This window comes from Melopsittacus undulatus, chromosome 4 (assembly GCF_012275295.1).
Source record: "Melopsittacus undulatus isolate bMelUnd1 chromosome 4, bMelUnd1.mat.Z, whole genome shotgun sequence".
Lineage (NCBI taxonomy): Eukaryota > Metazoa > Chordata > Aves > Psittaciformes > Psittaculidae > Melopsittacus > Melopsittacus undulatus.
The window spans coordinates 22961657-22987965 of record NC_047530.1 but is presented as its reverse complement, the minus strand read 5'-3'; the positions used below and the strand labels follow the sequence as shown (position 1 = coordinate 22987965).

Genomic DNA, 26309 nt, shown 5'->3' with positions numbered 1-26309 from the left:
TCAAGCAAACTTGCATCACTTTGCTTGGAAAATCAATTTGTTTCCTGTTCCCACCATTCTAGACTGTTTAAGGTAATCCTGGGGCATTGACACCTCCAAATAATTTTAATATTCTCATTCTCAGCCTATTAAAGAAATCCTCCTAAAGGCTGTGGTCTCTAAGTGAAAAAGCCTTAGCACAGGGCTTTATTTTGGTTTTGAGGAATGTACATTCTAGCCCTTGAAAACACTGAAATAAAACTGATTTGCTCTAATACCAGTTCTAGCACTTTGCCTAGTAAATAGTTTCCATTATATAACAAGCAAGGCTGCAGTCAGTCATTAGTGCATCCAGCAAGACAGGAAAAGACTATTTCCTAGAGTAAATAAAAACTAACAATCTGGGAAGGAAACACCATCCTGCATGAGCAAGGCTGGAGACCCAACTGACCATATCCCTGCGAATTCACTCTCAAAGAAAATGTAACAAATCTGATTTGAAATGACCACCATTCAGTGCAACAAATGAACCACCTTTATTATTTATGCTCAGTCTTCAAGTTGACAAAGAAATGAACTTCCAATTTCTAACTCCATCTGGTTTTAATTACTCCTTTTTTAAACAAATAAATAAGAAATTGCACGGGGAATAACCGGCTCTCTCAAGTTCCACTGATGTCTGTGGCAGAACAGGAAATAGTACCTGAGTCCCAATTCAGGGATCCCAAGCACTGCTGTAATGATTAAAGTATTATTCCTTTTCTCACTTCAGCAAAAACCTTCTCCCATTCTATAGTAACCAATGCCACTTTTTTAAAACAGACCTTACTGCTACTTTCTATATTTAAAATGATAACATTGGATGAAGAGCTATAAATAAATTTGAACCATTTGCAGAAGTAGCCCCTTAACCTATTTTGACTCAAACCTAATTCCAGCATACACTAGAATAGCCTTTTCTGGAAGGATAAACTATGTAGGAGGGCTGATTTTTACAATGCATGTACCTAACAATGTGGGTATTATTGCCAAACTGCAGGGAGGAAAAAAAAACAACCCAGAATAACAAACTCTGCATCTGAACTCACTTATGCTATCCTACAGGCCCCTATAAACCTCTTAGCCAAGTCATTAGGATTCAAAACTACCATTTTGCTTATCAACAATTTCTAATTAAAAATTAGATGCTAACAGGAGGTTTGCATGGATAAACTGATAGCATTGTCAGACAACAGATTTTCAGTGATATGGATGAGTCAGCTTTCTCTCAGGACAGATGCCAGTATTTGTTTTTCTGTGATACTCAATGCTTCCTAATTAATGCATCACCAGACAAACACAAAGGGAACTGGAGCTCAGAAATATTTAAATGTGAACTATTATTATACATCCCCACACCTTGCTCTTATGTTACTAAAGAGCAAATAATCTTTTCTCCCTACTGTCTCTTCCATCTGTCTCCACATAAAATCCCTCCAAAACAATACTCCCCCAGAAAAAGGAGAAGTAAGGAGAACCAGGATCTCCTGAGATTTCTAGGGAAACAAGGATCACAGAAAATATTTAACTGAACCCATCCACACAATTCATCATACTTTAGACTCTCCATGACAGTATAATGTTATCAGGCTAAGCAATTGGAAAAAAAAGTGCTCATCTGGAAAAAATGAAATGCCTCTTAGTATTGAACAAGACTGTAAAAAAACCTTTGCTTTTTAGCACCTCAAGAACATTAATGTTACTTATTGTACAAAACCAGTGCAAAATGTTACTAGGGATAGCAAAATAAATTGCATTACTATAATTACTTTGCCAGAGGCTTACCTGTTAATTTGTTCTTCAACCGTTCAATTTCTTCATTTAATTTTTTAATCTCCTTATCACGGCTTGTATTTACTGTAACACACACTGGACCTTGGAGGTTCTGCATTGTCTGTGTAGATTCTTAAAAACAGAAAAAGAAGGACAAGGCTTTCAATAAAATACATTCCCATTCCTCAAACGAGCAGAATTAAGAATACTAACAGATAGAAACCACTAACCTTGCAGTTTTCTGTTCAAATCCTGCTTTTCCTGCTCTAATTTCCGTATTTTCTTTTCATAGCCTTCTATTTGTGAAGTGCTCTTTAAGTCACGCTGGACATCCATATCTTTGGTTACAGTGTCAGACTGCATTGCACTCTTTAAAGTGCCTCTATCAGATAAAGAGCTGAAAACGAGTACAGAAATTAGAACATTTTAATAAATACCCACAGCAGACTATAGCAGTGATATGATGGGATTCCAGCAAATATCCACCTTAAATTTACAAGAACAATTAGTGCAGTAATTACTACTATTGAGACAACTGCCAAGGTAGGTAAAGTTATTTCCTGCTACTGTGTATGCTGCTGTACAATTAAGATACCTGCATTCAAGACATTAATGACAAAGATGTATATTCCCTTTACAAGGCATAACTTTGCCTAAATTATTGAAAACATTAACTCTCCCGTGTCAAAGGTTATCAAAAGTAAGCAACTTTGTCCATGCTCAGAACCATCTACATTATCTTAGACTAGCAGCAAGATTTTAGAGCTAATCATGAACTGTTCCTGGCAGACATGCAACATTGACAAGACCTATTCTCAGTTTCTCAGTGAAGAAACAGCAAGTTTATTGAAGTGACCATATGAATTGCTCACTTTTATTGAATTCACCAATTGAAGTGACACATCTAGTTCCTTAACTTTCATTCATCTCAAATAGATAAAGTATTAAATACAAAAGCAACTATTCTTGGCAAGCATGACTAAAATATGCTCAGACACTTGGAAAAAAAGGAAAGGATGAAAGTTTATCCAGAGGTATACCTATGGACATTAACCTTTCTACATGTTTAGAAATATGAGAATTTCCTGGCACTTGCTGTATTCAGGAAACAAGTTTAATGAACAACAAATCCTTTGCTTACCTATCAGTTGTGTATGTAAACCCAACAAATGGTAAATGCAATCCAGAAAAGCCTGTATGAGAACTTGGTGGCACCACTTCCTGCATGAAAATAATGTGTATGAAAACTTACTAAGAAGAGAACCAATAAGAGCTAAAGACATTTGAGTTAGATTCAACAGTTAGAGTGACATCTAACAGAAAGACTTTTCCTAGTGTATACCAAATAACAATTGGCATCTACTCTTCATTGTACAGACTACCACTGCCTCCAGACAAACTTTATTTCAGATTAGGTCACTTAATACAATGACTTGAATTTAGGAGCCTCCTGAACCAGCACTTGAAAAGGTAGCAGTTCAAAGTACAATGCAACCAGTAAAAGAAAAGTCAAAATTTCAAGCTCCTAATTAAACCTGGCACCAATATGCATGCTATTACCTTTAGTATGCTGGCTACTGTTAAGATACGTAATCAAGAGACATGCCACGAGCTCTTAATTTCTTGGAATACAAACTGATAAACAAATTGCCACAAAGCCCTCTGCTCCTGTTGACTTGAATTTGTAAACCACTCCTCAACAGAAACAGAGGGCTACACCTATGTACCCAGTCTGAAAATCAACCTCCTGGTTCTTAAAGGAGTGGAGAAGTAGCCATGTGAGCTCTCTCTCACCTGGACAGCTGTGATCGCAAGCTGCATGGAGAATACATGCGTATTTCTGAAGACAGATTTTTTTATTTTGTTTAATAAATCCAAATACTAGCTCCTTGGAAAGGTTTAAACTAAAAGTGTAAGTAAGGGTTTATTTCTTCTTCCCACCTAAATAAGTTTAGCTTGGACTATGTAACAGCAGTCAGTTTTGGCAAGCGCTACCATTTAGAATCATAGAAAGGTTTGGGTTGGAAAGGACCTTAGTTTGCATATTCTCATCAGTAATATTTAAAAAAAAGACTCACTGGATTTCTTAATACATCATCATCTACATCAAAGTTTGAGGTGTCAGAAGGACTGCTAACATCTGGAATGTAAGGTGCTTCTAGATTTCGGATGTTATCCCAATTAAGTCCTTCGAAGAATGCATGAGACTTAAAATCCTCTATTCCATTCTGTCCCAGTCTACGCTCCCTACTGCAGATAAGTCGCTGAATAAGATCTTTTGCTTCTTCAGATACATCTGTAACATGGGATGGAAACTGAAATCGTTCCTAGAAAAAAAAAAAAACCAAACAAAACCAGACATTTTTAGAGAAGGAATCCATTCCAGAACTTTCAATGGTAGTTTCAAAAGGAATGTGCTAAATTACACCGACAGCATTCTAAACAAATAGTCAGACATTGTTCTAGTTCCAGCAAGCAGTGGCAGAGTACAATGCAATACATTCAGTGACAGCATTTTGTCTTAAAATGTATTTTGAGGACAAGTAATCACTTCTCAATTTCTTTAATACAGATCTGTTTGAAACTAATTGCAACTACAGTAACTCTCTTGGAAAAGGCAAACTCTTCTTTTTCTAAAGACATGCAGGAATTTTGACACACTACAATACATTAAAGATCATACAGTACAGCCAGACCCTCACTGATCCCCTGAAGACATACTCCTTGAAATATTATAGATTTAAACTTTTACGAATCCATGATGGTAGTCAACTCTTTACAAAACACTGCTATACTTAAAGATGAATTTTTCTATTTTATAGGTTAAATACCTTTTTTTTTTTAGCAAAATATTACTTATTCTTACCATAAACAAACAGAAGATCTAAAGACTGTGCTTACCACTAACATCTGAAATTATTCTACATAAAAATCAGGAAAACTTCTTCTGTATTTTAGCTTACCGCTACTACCACTGTTTAGTCAAGATGGGCTTTGTGTTTTGGGTTTTTGTTCCAGTAAAGGACAATAGCATTTGTGTGTGTATATATATATATATGGTGTGCATAAATATGTATCTGTGTGTATATATATAACATATATATAGCTACATTTGCAACCAGTTAGTTAATTGAAGAAATTAAAGTAAAAGAGATATTAATATTCATCACAGTAAGGTTTTCAACTCTGGCAAAGACTGAATGTCTTTTTTGTCACTGCTTCACTGTGGGAGCACAGCATTGTAAACACCAGCACACTGCACTCATCCTGGGGAGAAGAAAATACAACAACATACCCTGTGTAACTGCTTCTGGCTACCTAGGATGACTATGCATATAAACACATCCTCCTAATAAAGCACCTGAAAGTACATCATGCACTGGTTTACACTTATTCTTTAATATTCAAAATGCACCCCAAAAGTTCCAGCGCTTCTCTACTACTTCGACCCTGGACAAACGCCCGACCTCATGTTCTTCATGCAGTTCAAGTTCACGTTTTAATACTGCTTCCACTCTGGACAACTTCCCTCAACCTCATGTTCTTCATGCAGCTCATGTCTATACTGGTTGACTTGCTTGTTCCCTTTTTTGTACTGTTACCAGTGCTACAGAACATGTGCACAGCTGTGTAAATGATGCATTACTTCATTTCTACTGCAGGAAGTAACTACAAAGAAACTTTCAATGGGCCTAACACAAGAATTGGGTTTAATTTTAATTTTGCGATGTCTGTTTAGTTTTTTTGACAAGAACATCAGCATTTACAGAAAGAAAAAATCAGTTTGAGAAAGAATTCGGTTTCTGCAGTTGAGAGAAGCAAATGTTCCTAAAACCTAAATCAATAAACTTACACAAGATGGTTCTAAAACAACATGAAAAAGCAAAGAACTGTCACTTCAGTATCTTTAAGTGATAACAGTTTCTCTGTAAACACTTAGCATAGCTCTTACTTCATGATTCATAATCTTCCCATAGGTTTCCACTAATGACTCTGCATAAAAGGGTGTTTCACCATACAGCATTTCATACATGCAGACTCCTAGTGACCACCAGTCACATTCAGGCCCATATTTTCCCATTCCATCTTCCATTGCTTGCAGTATCTCAGGGGAGATGTAGTCAGGCGTACCCACTGCTACCGATGACTGTACCTTAAAAAAAAGGTAAACACAATTCTCATAAGTTTTAAGGTTCTCTGAGCAACTTACACACTAGTACTTTTGATAAACAGAGACATCACAACATGAATCTAGAAATGGAGGAGATTTATAAATTCACAGCCACAAAATAAAATATTAAGAAAGTAACAAAGACTGCAAAGAGTAAGTTTCAGTCTACTTCTACATAAAAATCTACTGATGTTTTATTCTGGACACAGCAGAAACTCAGAACAATCACAGCCATTAAAAAAGCAGACAGACAGAAGGAGAACATAGTTTGCCTTTGTGTCTGTTTAATACTTTAAAATTGCAATTGGCTGCCTAAAGTTGAAATTAAAAATGAGTAAGTAGGGAGTTCAAGTCCTTTGCCTGAATGTTACAGTTTCATTAGAAGATCACAAAACAAGGTCCTCAGGCAAGCAGTCCCCTAATGTTTATTATATTGGTACATGGAGAACAACTGGTCTTACTATTGAAGACTGAGGCAAAGAAGGCAGTATGTACTTCAGCCTCTTCCTCATCCTTTTTCACTGTGTTCCCTACACAGCCAGTATAGAAGAGACATTTTCCTTAGCCCTCCTTTTGTTGCTAATATATTTATAAAATAATTTTTTACTGTCTTTTATGGAAGCCAGATTAAGTTCTGGTTGTTCTTAGTTGTGTCTTCATTTTGAATGACATGCACTTCAAGTCTAGCATGGCTTCTAGGTTCCTGGACACCCGTGATTCCAATACAAATAGTATCAAATGTCTATCATTTTTTAACAAAGGGTCTTTGGACAGTTTATAAAAATCTCATGAGAAATGAAATGGCCAGTAGCAAAAGAGGTGAGAGAAAAATATTAAAAAGAGATAAAGTTAAAAAGGAGCAAGGAGAAGAAGATGTCAAAAATGATTTAAGTATGTTGAGTTATACTCTTCCCTCAATTTTTAGCATGTCAATAAGCTTACAAAATACCACCTTCCCAATGCACACTGACAATGAATAATAGCTTTAAGTAACTAGCTTAAAAATTCCCACTATAATTAAATTTTGCTTCATACATACTGTGCCATCTTCGCTCATCTTCAGACAGGACCCAAAGTCTGCCAGTCGTATGTGGCCATTCATGTCCAAAAGAACATTATCAGGCTTTATGTCCCTGTTATAATAGCAAGGAGTGAAAAAAGATTTAAATATGAAGTATTAGTTCTGCTTGTAAAGATTAATCTTGAATCAGAATAACAAAGATTTTTATGTCGGATACCCACTGATGCAAACTCTTTTTATTGCACTACTTTAAAACACTCTCCTCCTGTCCAACTTAGAACTTTGCTCAAAATTTTAAAGCCTTGCATTACATCAGATATTCAAGCTCAAAGTTTATCGATGTATGGTCAAATGACCAAGCAGAGCAACTACAGTGAGTCATGTTGACAGAAACGGATATGCAACTTACTTCATCAACATAATTTTATGATTATACTCATAAAATCATAGAATAGTTTGGGTTGGAAGTTACCTTGAAAGGTCACTTAGTCCAACTCCTCTGCAATTATCTGGGACAACTTCAGCTAGATCAGGCACTACAATAACTTTGTTTAAAGGCAAGAAAGATGTCTTTCATGAGAAAGGGCAGTCTTTTAATCTTGTCTTTTTTGTTTGTTTGTTTGTTTTGCCAAAGCTGGTAACTAACTTCTGACTTCTTACCTAGGAAGATTTTTTTAACGATTCTCTACATTTTGTCCAGCATTTCCATTTGGCCAGTATTTTTCATCTGCTATTCCAGACTTTCTATACACTGTTGCACAAAACATTTGCTTCTATGGATACCTGAAGACCTTTGCATCCTATGTGCCTGCAGCAGTTACTCTACAAGCCATTGAATTCCCTCAGCTCTGGGATCAGGGAAATGCCATTTCAAGGGGATACCCTAACATTAGAAAGTCTCCAATATCAAGCAGTGTCTTTCCTATTTGTACATATATTTAAATATATCAAGGTATAAAACAATATACAGCATGCTAAGGCTACTAAATGCCATGAAACAGATTCCCATTTTATTCTAGCTCATGACTTGATATTCTTTTTGATACCAGGAAGGAAGCCAAAAAGGATTTACTGAAGAGCATGTTAATTGAATTTAGTCCACCAATTAATCACATTTTATTTCAACACTTTGTTCTCAAATTCACACAAACTAAAGTATCCGTAAAAGATCAACCATCCAGACAACTTCGTAAGACAGTCCTGATACATACATTTTTTAATTAATAGTCTCAAAATATCCCAATGATTTTATGATATGATTTTAAGAGCACCTAGCCAACATGTGGAGAAGGTGGTGAGAAAGGAAACGAGCAAGTGCAGAAACCAAAGTCAACTCAGCTATGCATCAGTTCTTCAGGCTAAAAATGAGAACGTCCATGTCTTCCAAAATAACATATGCCAGTCTCTTTCCCTTTCTTTAGCCAATACATCCAGGATCAACTTCTAGTATGCTAGCATATTATTATGCTATTTTCAAATATTATTATTTATCTGAGCTAGCCAAGGAAGATAATCAAGCCTATAAATGTGCTGCTTTTGGGGTTTTCTTTTTAGATATATTTATTCAAATAATATTATCTACTAATAATAAAACCATATGTGCTTTACCTTAAACCCACCAGTCTTGTTGCACCATAAAATCCTGTATTTCCTTTCAAATGGGAAATTCCAAGTACCACTACATGTGCCCAAAAACTTAAAAAATGTGCAATACCTTCAGCTTAATTTTTGAGGAAGAGACTAGAATTACTGGGAAGTAGGGAAAAAAAAAAACCATGTAATCTAATCTACCTTGCTACACATATGTGGAAGTTGACAATGTCTGATTTTTAAGGTGCTAAATTCCAGTTTCATACTTGAGGAGACTCATAAAAAAAACCATGATAGCTTTAACAAGGGTACTCATATGTGCAAAAATCCTGCCAATCTGGTATTTTTTTTCCAATACAAACTTGACTTAACACTGTTTAATCAAGGGCTAATGCTTTGAGATTAATTACTGAAACTTCACTAATACTGCTGCTTATTAACAGTATTAAGACAAAATAATAAATGCTAATCTACAGCTGTCAAAATAAATTAAACGCACACTTATTTGTACAATACACGAAAATACGTACTAACCCAGAAAATTAGACCATCTAACTACACGATCCCAATAAAACCATTGGTAATTTTCTATTGTTAGACTTATTCCATACATTTCAGTTCCACATATTGTCAACATTCCCTTATAGTGCCCTACGCACAAGTCAAGCTCAGTAACTGCAGAGGACTACAGGAGCTTATAGACAACTATACACAGATTTTTTTTTTCTTTTAAAGGATACTTCTCACAATGCCATTCAAAGCATGAGCCAATCTCATCCAATACATCTCTGCATTTCCGCTTTGCATGCAGATCTTGCTTGCCTAAGGGAATACTGTTGCTGTTCAGAAAAGCTTAATGCCTCATCTCTGAGCTCCACTCTTTCCTATCTATGGCTAACAGGTCATATAAGCCTTTATATAGTACTTAAAATCCTCTCCAGAGCAATCATGCTTCCTCCTAATCCATTCCAATTGCCAAGCAGTAATTTCTTGGGCATTCATACATCTCCTATTCCAAGTGTATGTTTTGGCCTCGAAGCCATTCATTACTATTTTCCCAACAGACATTCATTTGGCCCCATGCAAAGATGTAGACTGGTCATTTAGTCATGCCACCATCCTCGGAAATGGGTGCAGTGTTGCCCCTGGTAAACTTCTGAGTCCACAACATTTATTATTCACGGGGTATTGCAGAGTTTATGTATCTTTTATCTTTTTAATTTTTGAAACAGTGATCAAAGACCAAACAGAACAGTTCAAAGCATTATAGTTTGAGAATTCCTTGTCCTTTTAATGATTTAATTGCAAATAAAAATCACCTCACTTACCCGATGGTTTACACCATAAATTTCTTAAGAGAGACAGTAAAATTGTCCTTAGTTCACAAACTAAGATAAAAGGCGTAAAGAAGTAAAGGGACCTGGCCAAGTTTTACCTGCCAAAACAGATACAATGCTATAGAATCACAGAATAGTTAGGGTTAGAAAGGGTCTTAAGATCATCTAGTTCCAACTCCCCTGCCATGGGCAGGGACACCTCACACTAGGCCATATCACCCAAGGCTTCATCCAACTTGGCCTTGAACACTGCCAGGGATGGAGAATTCACAACCTCCCTGGGCAACCCATTCCAGTGCCTCACCACCCTAACAGTAAAGAATTTTTTCCTTATATCCAACCTAAACCTCTGCTCTTTAAGCTTCAACCCATTACCCCTTGTCCTATCACTACAGTCCCTAATGAGGAGTCCCTCACCAGCATCCCTGTAGGCCCCCTTCAGATACTGAAAGGCTGCTATAAGGTCTCCACACAGCCTTCTCTTCTCCAGGCTGAACAGCCCCAACGTATTCAGCCTGTCTTCGTATGGGAGGTGCTCCAGTCCCCTGATCATCCTCATGACCCTCCTCTGGACTTGTTCCAACAGTTCCATGTCCTTTTTATGTTGGGGGCACCAGAACTGCACACAATATGAAGTCCACTTCTCAGCCAGGACTTCCAGTGGCTTACCATGAGCCTACTCGTATGGCCATAAGCAGATTTCAGTTAACTAAAAAACCTCTGAGTTTACTGAAATCAAGCTATAAAGTCAGCATATAACAAGACAACTGCAAGGCTTTCCGGAATTAGTATTATTTTGCTTCCTAACTGACATGCTATACATAGGTGTTAAATCTGAGAAGCAAACAAAAGATTGAAATTCTCACTTGATCAAGACTCTTGCCATATGAAACAAAATATTTATCAAGTGCCTCCCATAGAGTACTTGCAGCCCTTCTAAACCAGCTGCTCTTACAGGAAGCCAAAGGAGCAGCATAAAAAGTGTGCTCTACCTTCCTGACCCATTTCCTCTGACAGACAACAAGGAACATCATATACTCTCAAATATTACAAAACACAACCTAAATTAGCACAATGGTAGGCACTGATATGGAATACGCATACTATGTTGAAAAACTATTAGACCTGCACATGCCTTCTCATTACAAAACCTTTTCAAAGATGACCTCAGGTAAACAAATGCACTGATATCATCATGGGCTTACTGTGTATAATTTTGCAGAATGTCTAAACATTTCCAGAGAATTCAAACTGCTTCACACTTCTAGGTTGGCTTGGACAAAGGCAGATAAATATTCATGAAGTTAATTGAGAATAAGTCAAGAAGCCTGATTAAAAACAGAAGCTTTAGTTAAAGGTTAGTCAGATAAATGTCACTGCTTCTAATATCAATCCATCAAAACTTGGTATTTAAAATGTAATAGCTTACACAACTATTATATAGCATATAATAGTACTCATAGTAATTTGCCTGTGGCTACTGTGCTCACCTGTATATGAAGCAGTATCATTAGGATCAACTTCATATAACTGTACACATATTTTTTGCCCAGTGAGATGGTATTTTACCTGTGCACATAATGCAGCTCATGTATGGAATGTATAGCAAGCACCATTTCACCAATGTAAAACCGAGCCATATCCTCAGGAAGCTTGTCTTCAAACTTACTGAGAAGTGTCAGTAAGTCACCACCAACATAGTAGTCCATCACTAGATACTGAAAAGAAGGAAATAAAGCAGTCAAGTACTGAGAGACAGCTGGTAAGGAAACAAACAAACAAAAAAAGTTCATGAGTTAACCCCTGAAAAAAAGAACCCCAAAACCCTTCCGCTAATTCTTCCAAAACTTATCACATCACCATCTTCAAATACTCAGCACATGCCGCAACATGGATGCACAACACAGCTGGCAGAAACTTGATAACACTATACATTAGGAGTGCCTGTGACAAGTCAGGAACACTGTCAAGCCAGAGGTACTACAGTGGGAAATCTAAAAGTCAAACATCAATGTTCTTCTGCATATATTTCATTGAAAAAAAAAAAAAAAAACAAAAACAAAAAACAAATCAGCCTCCTAGGCCAATCAGCCATTATCCTATCTATGGAATGATACAGATAGAGTGACTTGAAATAAAAGGACTTAGACTTGCCATTGGTTTTTCACACCACAAAGCAAGGATTACGTTTTAATTACTTCCTAGCAATATCCACCTCAATCACTTCAAGTATAATGATTATCTAGTACTACCAGTTGATCCACTTTATTCTGTACTTTCCAAGATTATTTGATCCATGGTTTTAGAAATAACTTTCCTTATTCTGGAAATGAAGCTTTCCAAAACAGACATCTTATTCTTCTACTCAAGGTAAAGCAACCTACAATCCACTGTACCTGGCGTACATTGATCTTCCACAAGGGAAGCAAATTAAAGAAGATAGGAACCCAAAAAGGAACACCAAGTGCAATATAAATAATTTCCTTGCTATCTTTTGGCTTAAAAGAGTGACTCCAAAAGGCACAGGTTTTTCTATTTTTCTCCATCTTATTCAGAGTATAGCATAGTCTGATTTTTCATCACTTATGTTGAAACTGATCACTTCGTATTGCACAACCCATCAAGGAATTTTAAACATGCTGAAACACTGTACACATGCAACAACTATGTTTGAAAACAAAAGGCTACAGACAGGAACTGACAATCTTTTAAAAGATATATTGTATTGAAGTATTTTCTCTCAAATTCAAAGCTAAGAGAGCTTACAGAGCCTTCTGTGGGAACTGAAATATCCTCCTGTCAGAGGCAAGGTAATGAACTTCCCTCAGCTCCCACAGTGTTCGTAACTCAGCAAGAACTCAGCTGACCCATGAATGAGGCGCTTGGATCAGAGGGAGATGGTGAGACCTATTCTATAAGAAAGACAAATTTTATTCATCTTCCAATTCACAACGATCTTGCCAGGAGGCAATTCTCCTTTCACATGGGTTTAAAATAAAGACTATTCTGACATTGAAATCTACAGGGATCGCATTTCTTTCAGGGAAGTGACTACATCAAACAAGGTGAGAGTAGTTGGAAATCAAAGAAAGAAAAGACACCAAAATACTCTCATGAATACTCAGAAGCCTATAACAGGCTCACAGCAGACAAATACACATATGCCCTTCCTTGTGAATGAGACTGGGAAAGAAAATTTTTCTGGTAAGTCACCAGTAAATTAACAGATGTGAATTTGGAAGAGATGAAGAACTTCAGATCCCATACACATTTGTCATATTTATGGACTGTGTTTCACATACACCCTTATCTGCTTCATCAGAATCACCAGAGGCTTATTACTTAACCTGTCTCGACTCAAACTGTCACTACGAAAGCTCTCCAAGAACCAGAAAAAAGCCATACTAGCATTTCCATGTCACGTCATTTAAGAACTGGCTGTTTAGAAAACACTACCACATGGAGTAATCTTAAAAGATTTTAAAACTATAGAAGAAGAACCAGAAAATGAATTCCAGAACATATACATTTTGTAGAACTTTCTGTTTCTTGCTTAAATGTAAGTTCTGCATCACCATGTGCTCTACTAATATTAGAGGGCATAAATCCCCCATCACTTTTAGACTCCCCAAGGACAGCTACTACTTTTCTACCTTAACAGCTTATCTTCTCTTTATATTTCTCATTCTGAATCTTTTATCATGCAGCCAGAGAATGATGGCAACCCTAGGTGTGGGAAGACACCAAGGTTCTCTCTTTGCTTCAGGGTCAGCTTGCATGGTTCTGTATTTAAGAATCACTAACTATAATGCACAAACATCACTGGGAGTAGATTCCAGAACCTAGTGCTTTCTCTTTCAGAGTACTGATGTCCACTCCAGGCTGGAGAACCAAGCTCTGATGCCTGTTCTTGTTTTGTTCTCAGCTTTGCATTCCATTCTACTAGGATCAAGATTAACAGCACAGCTAAAAAGTAAATGCAATCTGTCCAGGTTCTGTAACATGACAGCATATGGCTATAAATTTCTCCAAGCTGAGCAGAGAACTAAAAGAGATCCTTTAGCCCCTGGACGAGTGAACCACTGGTGTGGAAGAGAGCCTTCTGTCCAGGCTTTTGGACAAAAGTCACTTCCTGATGTGTTTCACCTTTTTTCATGCATCATTTACAACAGTGATTGAGATGCAGAAATACTCCATCTGTGAGAACCAGACAATTACATGAGATGGATGCTGAGTAACAGACCAAATTAGAAGGCAGCATGCAGAACCAGACCTCAGGCAAGCTGGGAATCTGCTGACTTTGGCTGTCACACAGAGTTGTTGCTTTCTTAGATACGGGGTCTTAAATTAGATGCTAGATGTCTAAATTCTGCCATCAAGTGAAACTTCAACATCTAAATGTCTTTGGGAGCTTCAGGAAAAGAAAAGCATCATACCGCTGTAGCTTGCTTGGAACAGATTTGTACAAGATGGGATTAGCAACACTAGATTCCTCTTTATTCTGTCACCACTACTGCTTGCTATCTTGTACAGCTGATATTTTTCCTTCAGTAGCTCCATTCTTACAAGCTACTTGGAAATATGTTATATTTAAGTTAGGTTATTCTTATGTAAGTCTGAAGGCTGCTTGGTTTTGAAGGAATTTGAAATCATGAGCTATCTTCATGAGGCAGTGCGAGAGATAACTAGTCTTTAGGGTGTTGAAAACCTGGAACTATCACAAAGCATTCAACTGAAATATCCTGTAAATGAGGGTCTAAGACCTGACTACTTATTTGCTTAGATGTGCTTGTTATTCTGAAAATACTTTAAATATGACAGTGAAAATAATGTTTTGTTTCAGCATCTGTGAAAATGTTTTGAGTATTTTGTAACTCTTTTCTATGCTTAGTTCCTGAACCCATTAGCAGCCTTTAATCATAACATTTTTCTTATTTATAATCATGACTTGCTACTGTGTCCTATGTAAAAAGTGTTGAGAAGGTGAAAACTTTCACATTTCAACTATGCCAGCTGTTACAGAAATAGCAGGCTAGCAAACCCCACCTCAGGTAGCCACATGGAAGCTGTATGGCTCAGTATATTGCAGTATGTTGGGGCTTTACTGACTTTGCTCCTGACCAGGACTTCTCTGACTTCTGTGACCAAGGTAAACATAACTTGTATGTTACAGTTCTAGTAAGCCATCATTAAAAAATGTAATAGGAGTTGTTGGTTGTTAGAGTCTCTCTAGCTACTGAGATGACCAATCTGCTCATTTAAAAGTGTATTAAACACTTTTAAGAAATGGGCTATTTTTTTCTTCTGAGACTTTTAAAATAGCAGTATAATAATTTTTAAAATCAAGATTTAAAATACTTTTGCAATTTTTAAAGAAAATCTTGCTTCAAAAGACATTCTGATAGTTTAGAATAAAAATAAAAATATTTCTTACTTTTAGAGTTAACACCTCTCAAATTACTTAAATGCAATACTATTCAAAACATTAAACTTAAGCCTGATATATTTTATACAAGGGTAGATTAGTTAAAGGTGCTTAACTTAACCTCTATATACTATAGTACTATGTGAATTTCTCACTTTCCTGGAGTTACAGTCAGTCCCTTTGAAGTCTTTCTTCAAGGAGAAAACAAGAATGTTGAAACACTGCTGTGAGGCATGAGACAGACTGATTTACTGCACTAATATCCTTAAATGTACCAAAAATAAAGTTCTTTCATAACCTAAAGCTTTTATTGACGGATGAATCAAACATACCAAATAGTTCTCATCTTGAAAGGCATAGTGCAACGTAGTAATCCACTGACAATCTCCATTCACCAAGACATTTCTCTCCTCTCGGAAGCAAGCTGTCTAAAGGAAGAGAGCGGGGAGAAGTCATTGTCAACATCAACAAGCAGTTTTCACAGGATGAATATATATGGATGTTTTATGGGATTATTTTCAATTACTGAACAGAGGTCTCTATTCATTGGAATTCAGTATGCACAAGTGACAAGCCAGGGAATCTCTGCAGACTGGCAGTCAAGCATTCAGTCACTAATCCTGACTGCAACCTTATAAAAAAAACCCCTAAAACAATACAACACCTCCCTTCTCCCCCTCCCCAAACCAAAAGAAACCCCCACAACCAACACACAATCTCCTCAAATCATCAAAAAGCCTATAAACCAATTTAAGTCAACACTGAATCTTCATTCCATACTGTATTTTTAAGAACCAGAAAAATTTAACTTCTCACTGCAATCTGTATCAGAAAGATAATGGCAATACAAAGGTAAAACGGGTTCTTCTAAAAAAGAACTTTGCAAAAAGAGATTAATTCTTACATCACAGCTTCAGACACTGGCAACACACTGTAGGAAATAAGCAGATTCTATTATTGTCTTACCTTTGTCCAGTATAGTGCATTTAATTTTTAATAATCTTTCCTCTACTTCAAATAGTACACTGCAAAACTTCAGAGAAGGAAGCTCTGTGTAACAGGTTTTCTCAACATCTTTACATAAAACAAATCTTCACAACTTCAAGCAAGTCCTCCTTTATAAAAATATATTAACACTTTTACTGGATCAGGATCACCAGGATGCAGGACCCTGGGACTCTTCCACTGCTCTCAATTCAGACAGCTATTATAGGGATATTCAGCAGCTGCAGCCTCAAGTGTCTGAGTTCTAGATAGCAATTAATTTTTTTTTGTTTGTCATTGTCACTTGTCCAGGTGTCTTAGAAAATGTACTACAGAAGGAATGTGCCTGGGAAGCCTAAGCTTTATCATATACTGATTGCATCTTGTAAAGGTATCACAACCAGTTTTCCCCCTAAGGAAGCAAAAGTCAGTTTACATTTCTACTGAAAACGACCATACTGCGGCCATGTTGTAAAGTTAGCAATTATTGGTGCAGACAGATATAAACTGTAATTAAATGCTAACTGAGAGTGGTTTAACGGTTTATGAATGCAAGGCCAAAGTATCACTCTACAAAAGTTTGGCAGCAACAGCAGCTCTAAGTAATCCGATCCTCTGCCCGCAGCACCAGAGCACAGCACTTCTCAGTTCTTCTGGCACCATGATGCAAAGAGGCTGCCAACACAGAAAACTAGTTTGTTTATTTTTTAAGATATCAGTTTCTTGATCCAGTTCACTGTGCTACCTCAAAAAGCGAGGGAATGTTATGAACACTTCAAAACCAGTAATGCTGCTGAACACTTCACATCATGAATTCAAAGTATAAAACTCTCCTCTCCTTACTCTAGCTTAAAAGGCCTTGAGACATGCCTTGAAAAAGTATGACAGGTTACGTCATCAGCCAGTCAGGACTTATTTGCAACTGTTGACAGTAAGACACTAATGACTGTGTATTCTGCTGTCAGAACAACGAATACAAATGGTCCACCTTATCAACATAAATGGTATGCCTATCTAGTTGCAACCTATTTATGGATGCCAGTTGACACTCACTAATCTTTACGGTATTTTAGTGGTTTCTGACCATATGGGTTTTTTCTTGCAGCTAGTACACAAACAAGCAGTATTTAGGTAACTTTTTGCTACCTTTAATGAGTCATACAAAACAAACCAGTATAACAACATGCTTCTTAGACCACTCATACAGTAGATACTGAAACAAAGTCTGCTTTTCAGTGGAACTGCCGGCTTAAGAGGCTACACTATTCTTGCAGGCTTAACTTTAAAAAATAACAAGTTCTACCACATTTGGGAATTCTAATGCCCAGATGTTTTATGAACTTGATATGCAGGTTATAAAGCTTTGCTTATCCAGAAAAGCCAAATCAAGCCAGCTAGCTGAACAGGAAAAGACAATGGGGCACAGCAGAAAAGACAGTTTATTGTCCTTTGCAGCTGGGGAAAAATCATTAGAAAGAGAACTTAACTGGACTGTTACTTGGGAAAACTGTTGCTCACTTCACATATTTCTTGGTGGATTACCCTCTTCTACCTGTTGTGCCTGCCTGACCGGGTAAGAGGAGTCAGCTGTACACTTTGAAGACAATGTGTAGGCAGCTGTCTTCTCAGAACATCTCTACATGCAAAAGTTTCAGGTATTTAGATAGGCCATTTAATAAAATCACTTTTAAAAGGACTGAAGTAAGTCAGCAATAGCTGTATTTCATTACAGTTTGAAAAGTCTTACAAGCATTTGGGTTTAAAACAATTCTATACTGACCAATTAATTAACCCAACTGAAAACTGTGTAGAAAGGGCACCGAATTTCTCCCATACAGGGGAAGGCTTAATGCAGAACCACTGATGCAGCACAGCCAAGAGTGTGAACTCTCCTGACAGCTCAAAGAAACGCCGAGTGGCAGTGGCTGCCGCTGTAAAGCAGAGCATGGTCCGATGGACAAAGTGTGACTAAATCAGGCAAAGGCTGTGGTGGAGAGGGGCTTAACAAGAGGGAGGAGATTTATTCACAGTAAAAGAGCTAGCTGGCAATGACTCATTAAAAGGAAGGGAGGGACTAGGAAGGGTAGGCTGTGGGGGAGGTGGTGTCAGAAGGGGAGAGAAGAATGGGACAGGAAAGGGTCAGCATACTCAGTCCTCAGCAAGCAGGTAGCCTTTGCCCTTAACAGAACTGCTGCAAGTATTGATGCATTACATGCATTTTCCCCTCAAATCTATTGCTCATTTACCTGCTGAGTGTAATATTACACTTGCCATAAGGTTTTCCTCATGCAAGAGTAGGTATCCTGGGAATATACCACTTCCCATGGTATATTCTTAGTAGGTCCTTTCCTAATCTGTTAAGCACCCATTCATGTTTACATAATTTGTTGTGACACTGTACAACTCCTTTTATTAAAAATAACCTTCTTAAACAGATTTACCTTAACACATTTTGTTTTAGAGTCTAAAGCTGTGATTCAAAAATATTTACTTATAGTTTTACCAGTTATATAAAACCTGTTACAAACTGTAGGATGCAAAGCTCCTTAATGTATGCTTTCTGAATGCAGAATTAAAAAGAACTTTCATGATGTTTTTGTATACAGCTGTAAATGTCATAGGAGCACCAATCTCAGCTTTCCTGTAGCCTTTAACTTGCTTTTATTGTAAACAAAAATCTGGCCAATAAATTCAGGTTAAGAACTAGGGCAGACTGTCTGGTAAATGAATACGCAGTAGTGCTGAGAACAACAGATGCCTGGAAGGGACTGTCAGACTTGATTGCATTAAAACAGCTTAAGTGAAAAAAAAAAAGGAAAAGGAAAACAGAATCCAGCTTCTATGCTCACAAAATAATTCTTCCTAATCTTCTAGAGCTTCAATGTAATTTTCCTAATGCCATTTAAAAAATTCTCTGCAATAAAGAACCATGTTACTTACCTCTGCCCTTTTAAGCATCTCCCATTTATTCAGAATTTTCATTGCATAAATGCGCTCTGTACACTTCATTTTAACAACTGCAACCTGAAATAATAAGGTACTTTTATTTAACAAAAGCATGGTTGGAGAAATGCAATATTTAAATAGCTTAATATTCACACAAAAGCAGTCAGAGAAATGTAGTTTTCAAACAGCTTAATGCTCACAAATTAGTAAGTTACTAAGGAGTCATCAGCAATCAACACACACATAAACTACAGCTTGAGTCTTTGCTCCTTCTATATTCCTCCTACATTACCAGTATGTGCTTGATGCACAGAACACTATGTGTGGTCAAGTGCTTCATGATCAAGTACAGGGCGATGATATAGAAGAAGCATGAAGCTTTTCATATGAAGATGCGCAGTGAAGCTGCATTGTTTGCCAAGAACAAGAGATGCTTGTATGCCATGCCTTCAGCCAATGAGGCAACATTTAAAGGGGCAGCCTAAGAAAACAAGAGAGGCTGCTGTCAGGAGAAATACACTACATTTGACTAATCTGTTGTCATATTTCAGGTTTCAGAAACTTGAAAGATATTTGTAAATTAACATGCTTTTATGTACTGTATGCAGTTATTTAAAAAGAAGTAAAAACAGTATCCATTTATTTTATTCATCATTTTGCTTGAAGCATATTACTATGCATCCTGTGTATTAGACTTGCTTAGACAGGTCTGTTGCGAATAGTAGCTGTGCACAGAGCTGTAGAGTGGAAATAAAAAATAGAATAATAAAAAAACTTCAAGGCTTAGGAATGCAAAGACTTTATTTTGACCAGGACTTGAATTTTCCAAGACCAAAACTAATTCTTCTCGTAGTAAAGCCATCATTTCCACAATTTTTTTCCAGCTGGCGAAAGAAAAGCAGGCATCATGACTAAGAGGGCAGCATTTTCACAGGACTATACATGGACTGCTTGAATATTTCTGCTGCTTCTCAGAGAGTCTCTATTTCAGAAGCAGAAGACCAATCAGCTTGCATTGCTTCCAACAGAGCTCTGAATAGCAGCAGGAAAACTAACAGAATGACATCAGCTTGCCTCTTCTGTTGCTTAAAATCTTTTTATCTATAAGAGATTCAGGATCTACAGCAACTCTGAGATGTTGACTATAAACCAAGGCTGGAATAGGGTAGAATAAAGCAGAGCAACAGTATACAAAGTCTTGCGGAGGAAAGAGGTAAATGTAAGATCTCTCTGCACCTTCACAGTAACAAAACTCCACATAAGGAGGAAACTGCTCCTCCAGTAACACAAGAATGGGACATTCATATTTAGACAGACACCTCTCAGCAGATGCATACCTAAGCCTCCACCACTCAGTGCATGAAGCTCCACTCAGCAGGTCACATAAACAGCTAAGTGACAACTAGCAAACACCTGCATGCAGTCATGTAATGGAAACCTGCCTTAAGAAAAGAACAGGCAGGTACAGGCAGGAAAGATGTGAACCTAGCCTTAAATGCAGCTGGGAAAAACACAGCACTAAAAAGAAGCTTCTCTAAGTGATGTAGAATATCTACCGATACATTCCAGTGTCTCCTGGCCTACAAACACCTCCTGCAGACACTGTTCATGCTGTGGGGTCAGGATAAGTAAGATGAGGTCTCAACCAAACACATGAGTTCTTTGGTACATGAAACTGTTTAACACTGACCTTTAGTAATGGCCCAAAACATATAGCCTTGCTCCTAACCTTATCATGGCCTTGCAGCTAAAAGCCATTGCAACAACCTCTCTCCATATACTTAATTGAATCATTACCCTGATACAGCTGAAAGCACGCTGTAAGTCAAACCACCTTAAGAGCTTTGTGGAACTGCAAGATGCTGACACTACCCACTACACATTTTAAACTCTGTTCCATACAGAACATGACAATTCAGAAAATATCCCCATCTCCACAGAAGGGACAGTCCAGAACTGAGTGCAATTACCTGCAGGCAAACAAAAGCTCTGGGGCAGAAGCAATATGCAAGTATAGCTCTGCAAGCCCTGAAGTAGCATTATTCAAGTTCCATTACAACACAACACTAGAACTGCTACTGTTTAAATACAAATATAGTGCACAAGTCAGAACCCAGATACTCATCTACTGCACTTTATCTAAGGCCATCACTGCCTGAAAGCACTGCAGGATGGATGAAGTTTGAAGCATGCTCCACTGCTGAGGAACAATGTGAGCCTGGCATCAAGGACATGCACAGCTGAGAAGCTGAGCAAACTTTAGAATAGTCGAAAATGAGAACAGGCCTGGAAAAAGGAAAGAAAGAAAAAAAAAAAAAAGGAAGCCAAGTCTGTAGGACCTATTTAGCAATTTCCCAGTTGCTATCTATACTAGTGCTATTTATTTTCAACTGAAAGGGACTGCTTAGAAAAGCTTAATTTAAAACTTCAGGAGGAAGATAATTGCCTTCTGTAGAAGAAAAAGTAGAATTAATATAAGGCAAGTTGACTCATATTTTCACATTAAGTGGTTATATGGCACCAGTGAACATACTGCTGCTTTAGTTGTAAGGGTGACAGCGGGACAGCTTCTTGTGTCAGCAGAAAAATTCATTACAACAGGGAATTGCCCAAGAATTTTATCTCTGAAAAGAAACCTGAAAGGTGCAGAAGTTGCCTCACAACCCCCAAATCTCAGTGATGTCTGAACTAAAACATGAAAGCACAAACTAATTTATGCCTTGATAAATGCAGTAGTAATATAAGCAAGAATACTGTTGCAATATTGCAAGAAATCCTATAGCCATAGTTCCATAAACCACCTCAGTGTGTTCTCAAGTTAGCTTTCTTTTACTTTCTTCATCAGGTGGCAGTATTTCTAAGTTTACAATTATCACAGAATGCTTTGGCTGCTTCCGACATGCTGCGGTATTGTTGTTTTTTCTTACTTCTGTATTAATTCCCCTTTCTCTGGCATAGCTCAAATTCAACTATAATAACCACCGTGACTGCTTTGTGAGATCAAACAGAAATCTCTTATATTGCAGTTGTGCTAACCATGCAAGATGTCGGGTTGTAAATATGATGGCCCCTATACTACATACCAATCCACCATATCTACTAACATAAGAAAAAAATACTTGGTGTTCAGAGGCATTATAAAGGATACAGATTTGTACACTGCTGCAAATAACTACTTTAAGAACAAAAGCATTGATTCTATCTTCAAAGTTTAAAAGCCAACTGGCCAAACAAGTGCTTACATTATGCACAGGCTGTAAAAGACCAGGATTTCATTTTGATTAGTTCATTCTTTATTTCCATGCCTATTATAACCTGCACTGTAATAGAAGTTAAAAAAAATGGAGGCTAAGGATAATTAAAAGAAAAAATAATAATAATAAAAAGGCACAAGCAGAGGTATAAAGAAGTTTCTGAAAAAGGTTTAATAACCTAAAATATTCCAGGCCTGGACAAGATAACAGGTATGACAGGCACACAAAACCATAAATGTCTTGAAGATGAATACAGAACAATTATTTGCTGTTTCTCATAACACAGAAATCAAAAAGCACCAAATAAAGTTTTAATTGAGGAAGTATCACTGCCACACAACAGTTCTGGTACTCAGCCACAGGCTGCTGTGGGCAGTGAAGTATTCAGACAGTATGTAAATAAATGCTTAATTACCCGAGTAACATACATAGCAGAAGACTCAGTGACTACTGACCATTGTGGTTAGCGAGCCCCTGAACCCTTTGCTGCTGGAAGGCTGGGAGGGTTCAGCTCTGGTCTGTCCTTGGATTCTCTTCCTACACCTCTCTACCTGGCCAAAGGGATGGAATGTGGGCTAACTAATCCACAAACCTTTGACTCAGAATAACTATCTCTGATACCTGTGTCAAATTAAGAATTTTAACTTACCCAACTTGTATCTCATTATGCTGTGTTGGAATAGAGAATCAGGAATTCCAAATACTAAACCATCACAGAGCAGTGTGGTAGAGAGAGATGTAGGTGCTTCTGTTTTACGAAGTCTTAAAACACTGACAAGGAAAAATGCCAGATGCAGGAATTTCCTCACCACTACATCCCCCTTCCCGCCCTTTCTAGGCAAGCCCTTAATGGGTCTAAACTGTTACCAGCTGATTTGATTACTGTCACTGTGACTCGTCATGCTCAAGATTCACTACAACAGGGACACTGCAATAAGGATCAAGTATAGTTTTCTCACGGACCTCAGAAAGCCTGATGAATGCTTGTGCCTGCACTTCAACTTTAAACATATTTATGTCAAAAAAGTGTATGATAACTGGGGCTAAAGCCTAAGTGGGAGCCAGCTGTGGTAACAACAACCACACCGTATCAGATTTGTATTATTCCTGCCATCCATTTTTTCCCTGTGCTTTTTGCCTCAAAGCTGTTTCACTTGTACTGCAATAAAAAAGAACCAATAAAGCTAAAATATAATTTTTGGACTTTGGCAAAAGCTAGTATTTTACTTCTTGAATTGTTTATAGAAGTATTTAGTTGCATTTTGATCCTCAAAAGCCACATGATACTGACATTTAGGGCTGTAGTGTGCAAAGCCATCCTAATCTATATTCCATATTTCCTCATGCACTGATGAAACCTACATGGTGGGAATCAGGCACCAAATCAGCCTCTACAAATATGACAGAACTTCCCACCCCTGTATTCTGCCCTTTGAGTGACACCATCAGCATTAGTAAGCAGCAATAAGTATGGCGTGTGAAAGTGCAGAAATCATCTAAATTCAAGCTTGGATATATAGAAAACAATTAAGATAGTTAATAAAAAGATTTCTTGGGAACCATGCTCGCATGGTTTTTAAAAAGACAAATGTGACTCTAGAATTCATTGGCACATACACACCATTAGGGATGGGCAAACTTTAGTGCTTTGTAGAAATACAGACTCACTGGAAACTGCACACAGAGCCACACCTCAGAGACATACTCTTTGGAGCAGGTGTGAAGGCAGACTATTGAGATGATCAAGGAACTAAAGAGCCTCTCATACTACCATAGGAAAAGAAATAGCTTTACTTGTTTCAAATAAAAAAGTGGATATGATTGCTACCTACAAATAAGATTGGAAGGAAGAGCATCAGTTATAAGGATGACAAAAGATAAAAGATCTGCTTAGCCTAATGGACAATAAAATTATATGGATAAAATAGTGTAAAATTACCATTAATTAACCTTTGGCAGGAACTTGGAATGGCTTTAGACATTTGAGCAGAAGTATTAGACAAACCTTTCAACTGGGAGAAGAGACAAAATGTCATTTCAATTGTAAACAATTTATCCGTAATGTCTTATTACCAGATTCATAATTGAATATAACAGTCATTTCCCTCCGTTAAGTCTTGTTTATGCCACTTATGCTATTTCTGTGTCATGCTATTGATACCTTGGATACTAGCTACTGAAAAAAAACACTGCAAGAACTGCTCCTAATAGTCTTGGATACAAAAAGTCTTTGATATGTTTCTCATTAGTTAATGGGTTTAATACTGCATCTTTGAGGAAAAACAGGTCTGGACAGCGCTCTCAGTTTTCCTATGTCTGTTCTACACTTAAAAGGAGCAACCAGAGAGTCTTTTGCTAGGGTTCATACACCGTAGTACACATTTCCTAAGCAAGATCTATTTTTTGAGCACACAGCATGGATCTTCATGATTTGCAAATAAGAAATCACAAGTGCCAGCCAAGGAAGTTTCTGCAAAAGAAGAATAAAGGCCCTGAATAACACCTAAGCTCTTCCTCAGCAGTCAAGGGGGCTGCAGAGACAAATAGCTGGCCTTGCAGCAGCACTACAATAAACCATGCCTTTCCAGCTACTTGCAACCTGCCTGTCACCATAGTAACTTGGTGCTGCCATACAAACAGACACAAAGCTGGAGAGAACCAAGACAGCAACCAGCTCTTTTGAAGCATTTTTCAAAACAAAGCAGCTTCTTTCTTCATCCATTTCCACAGCAGAAAATAGTTGCTTCAATTTTTTTTTTTAGGGGGGGAAGAGCATACTGTAGAAAAGCAAAGCTAATTAAACATTTCTTCTGCTTATATTCTGAATACTTTGACTCTTTGAATAGCTGGGTGAGAAGTGTTATATGTTGTGTGCAATGAATTTTGTTAATCTACAATGTAGGAAGTCACAGTCCCTGCTGGGTACTTAATACCAATCACCAAAGCTTCTGAATAGAGAGACAGCCTTAATTGCAGTCTGTAGGTTCACTATGCCCCAGGTTAATTTCTGGAAGAACATAAAAACATTAAACTCAGTACTCTACAGCTGTGATTACCAGTTCGAAAACACACAAACAGCTCTGTGTCTTACTGCCAAGCACACCTGTCCACAGGAAGCTTAGATTTTGCATATTCACTTTCAAACCTCACTGCACCCTTAGCCAGTATATTATAGAATCATAGAATTGTTTGGGTTAGAAGGGCCCTTCAATGCCACATACTTCCAAACCCCCTGCCATGGGCAGGGGCACCTCCCTCTAGACCAGGCTGCTCAAAGCCCTGTCCAACCTCGCCCTAAACACTTCCAGGGATGTGGCATCCAGCTTCTCTGGAAGTGCTTCACCACCCTCACAGGAAAAAGCTTCTTCTTAACATCTAATCTAAAACTACCACCTTCCAGTTCAAAGTCCCCATTAGGTACTGAAAGACTGCTAGAAGGACTTCCCAGAGCTTTCTCTTCTCCAGGATGAACAACTCCAACTCTCTCAGCCTGTCTTTATAGGAGAGGTGTTCCAGTCCCCTGATCCTTTTTGTGGCCTCCTCTGGACTTGTTTCAACAGGTCCACATTCTTTTTATGTTGGGGACCTCAGAGCTGAACGCAGTACTCCACATGGTGCAGGTCCTTGCACTTGGTCTGTTGAACTTTACGAGGTTAGCACCGGCCCACCTCTCAAGTGTGTCAAGGTCCTTCTGGAAGGCATCCCTTCCCTCCAGCATGTTGACTGTATCACATGCCTTGGTGTCGTCAGCAGGCTTGCTAAGGGTGCACTCAATCCCACATCCATGTCA

General features: G+C 37.8%; 1 protein-coding gene across 5 annotated transcripts in view; it reads right to left on the bottom strand.

The window, feature by feature from the left end:
- The window catches only part of CDC42BPB (CDC42 binding protein kinase beta), a 96397-nt gene that overhangs the window by 33904 nt on the left and 36184 nt on the right, over nt 1-26309 (bottom strand). For all 5 annotated transcript variants that reach the window (XM_031049490.2, XM_031049492.2, XM_031049493.2 and 2 more), the window contains exons 3-11: nt 19260-19343; nt 15668-15763; nt 11480-11628; nt 7002-7095; nt 5744-5944; nt 3870-4118; nt 2933-3012; nt 2022-2188; nt 1804-1923 (exon numbers count right to left, since the gene is read on the bottom strand). In XM_031049490.2, the coding sequence (XP_030905350.2) occupies nt 1804-1923; nt 2022-2188; nt 2933-3012; nt 3870-4118; nt 5744-5944; nt 7002-7095; nt 11480-11628; nt 15668-15763; nt 19260-19343 (1240 nt within the window). The remainder of the gene's footprint in view (nt 1-1803; nt 1924-2021; nt 2189-2932; nt 3013-3869; nt 4119-5743; nt 5945-7001; nt 7096-11479; nt 11629-15667; nt 15764-19259; nt 19344-26309) is intronic.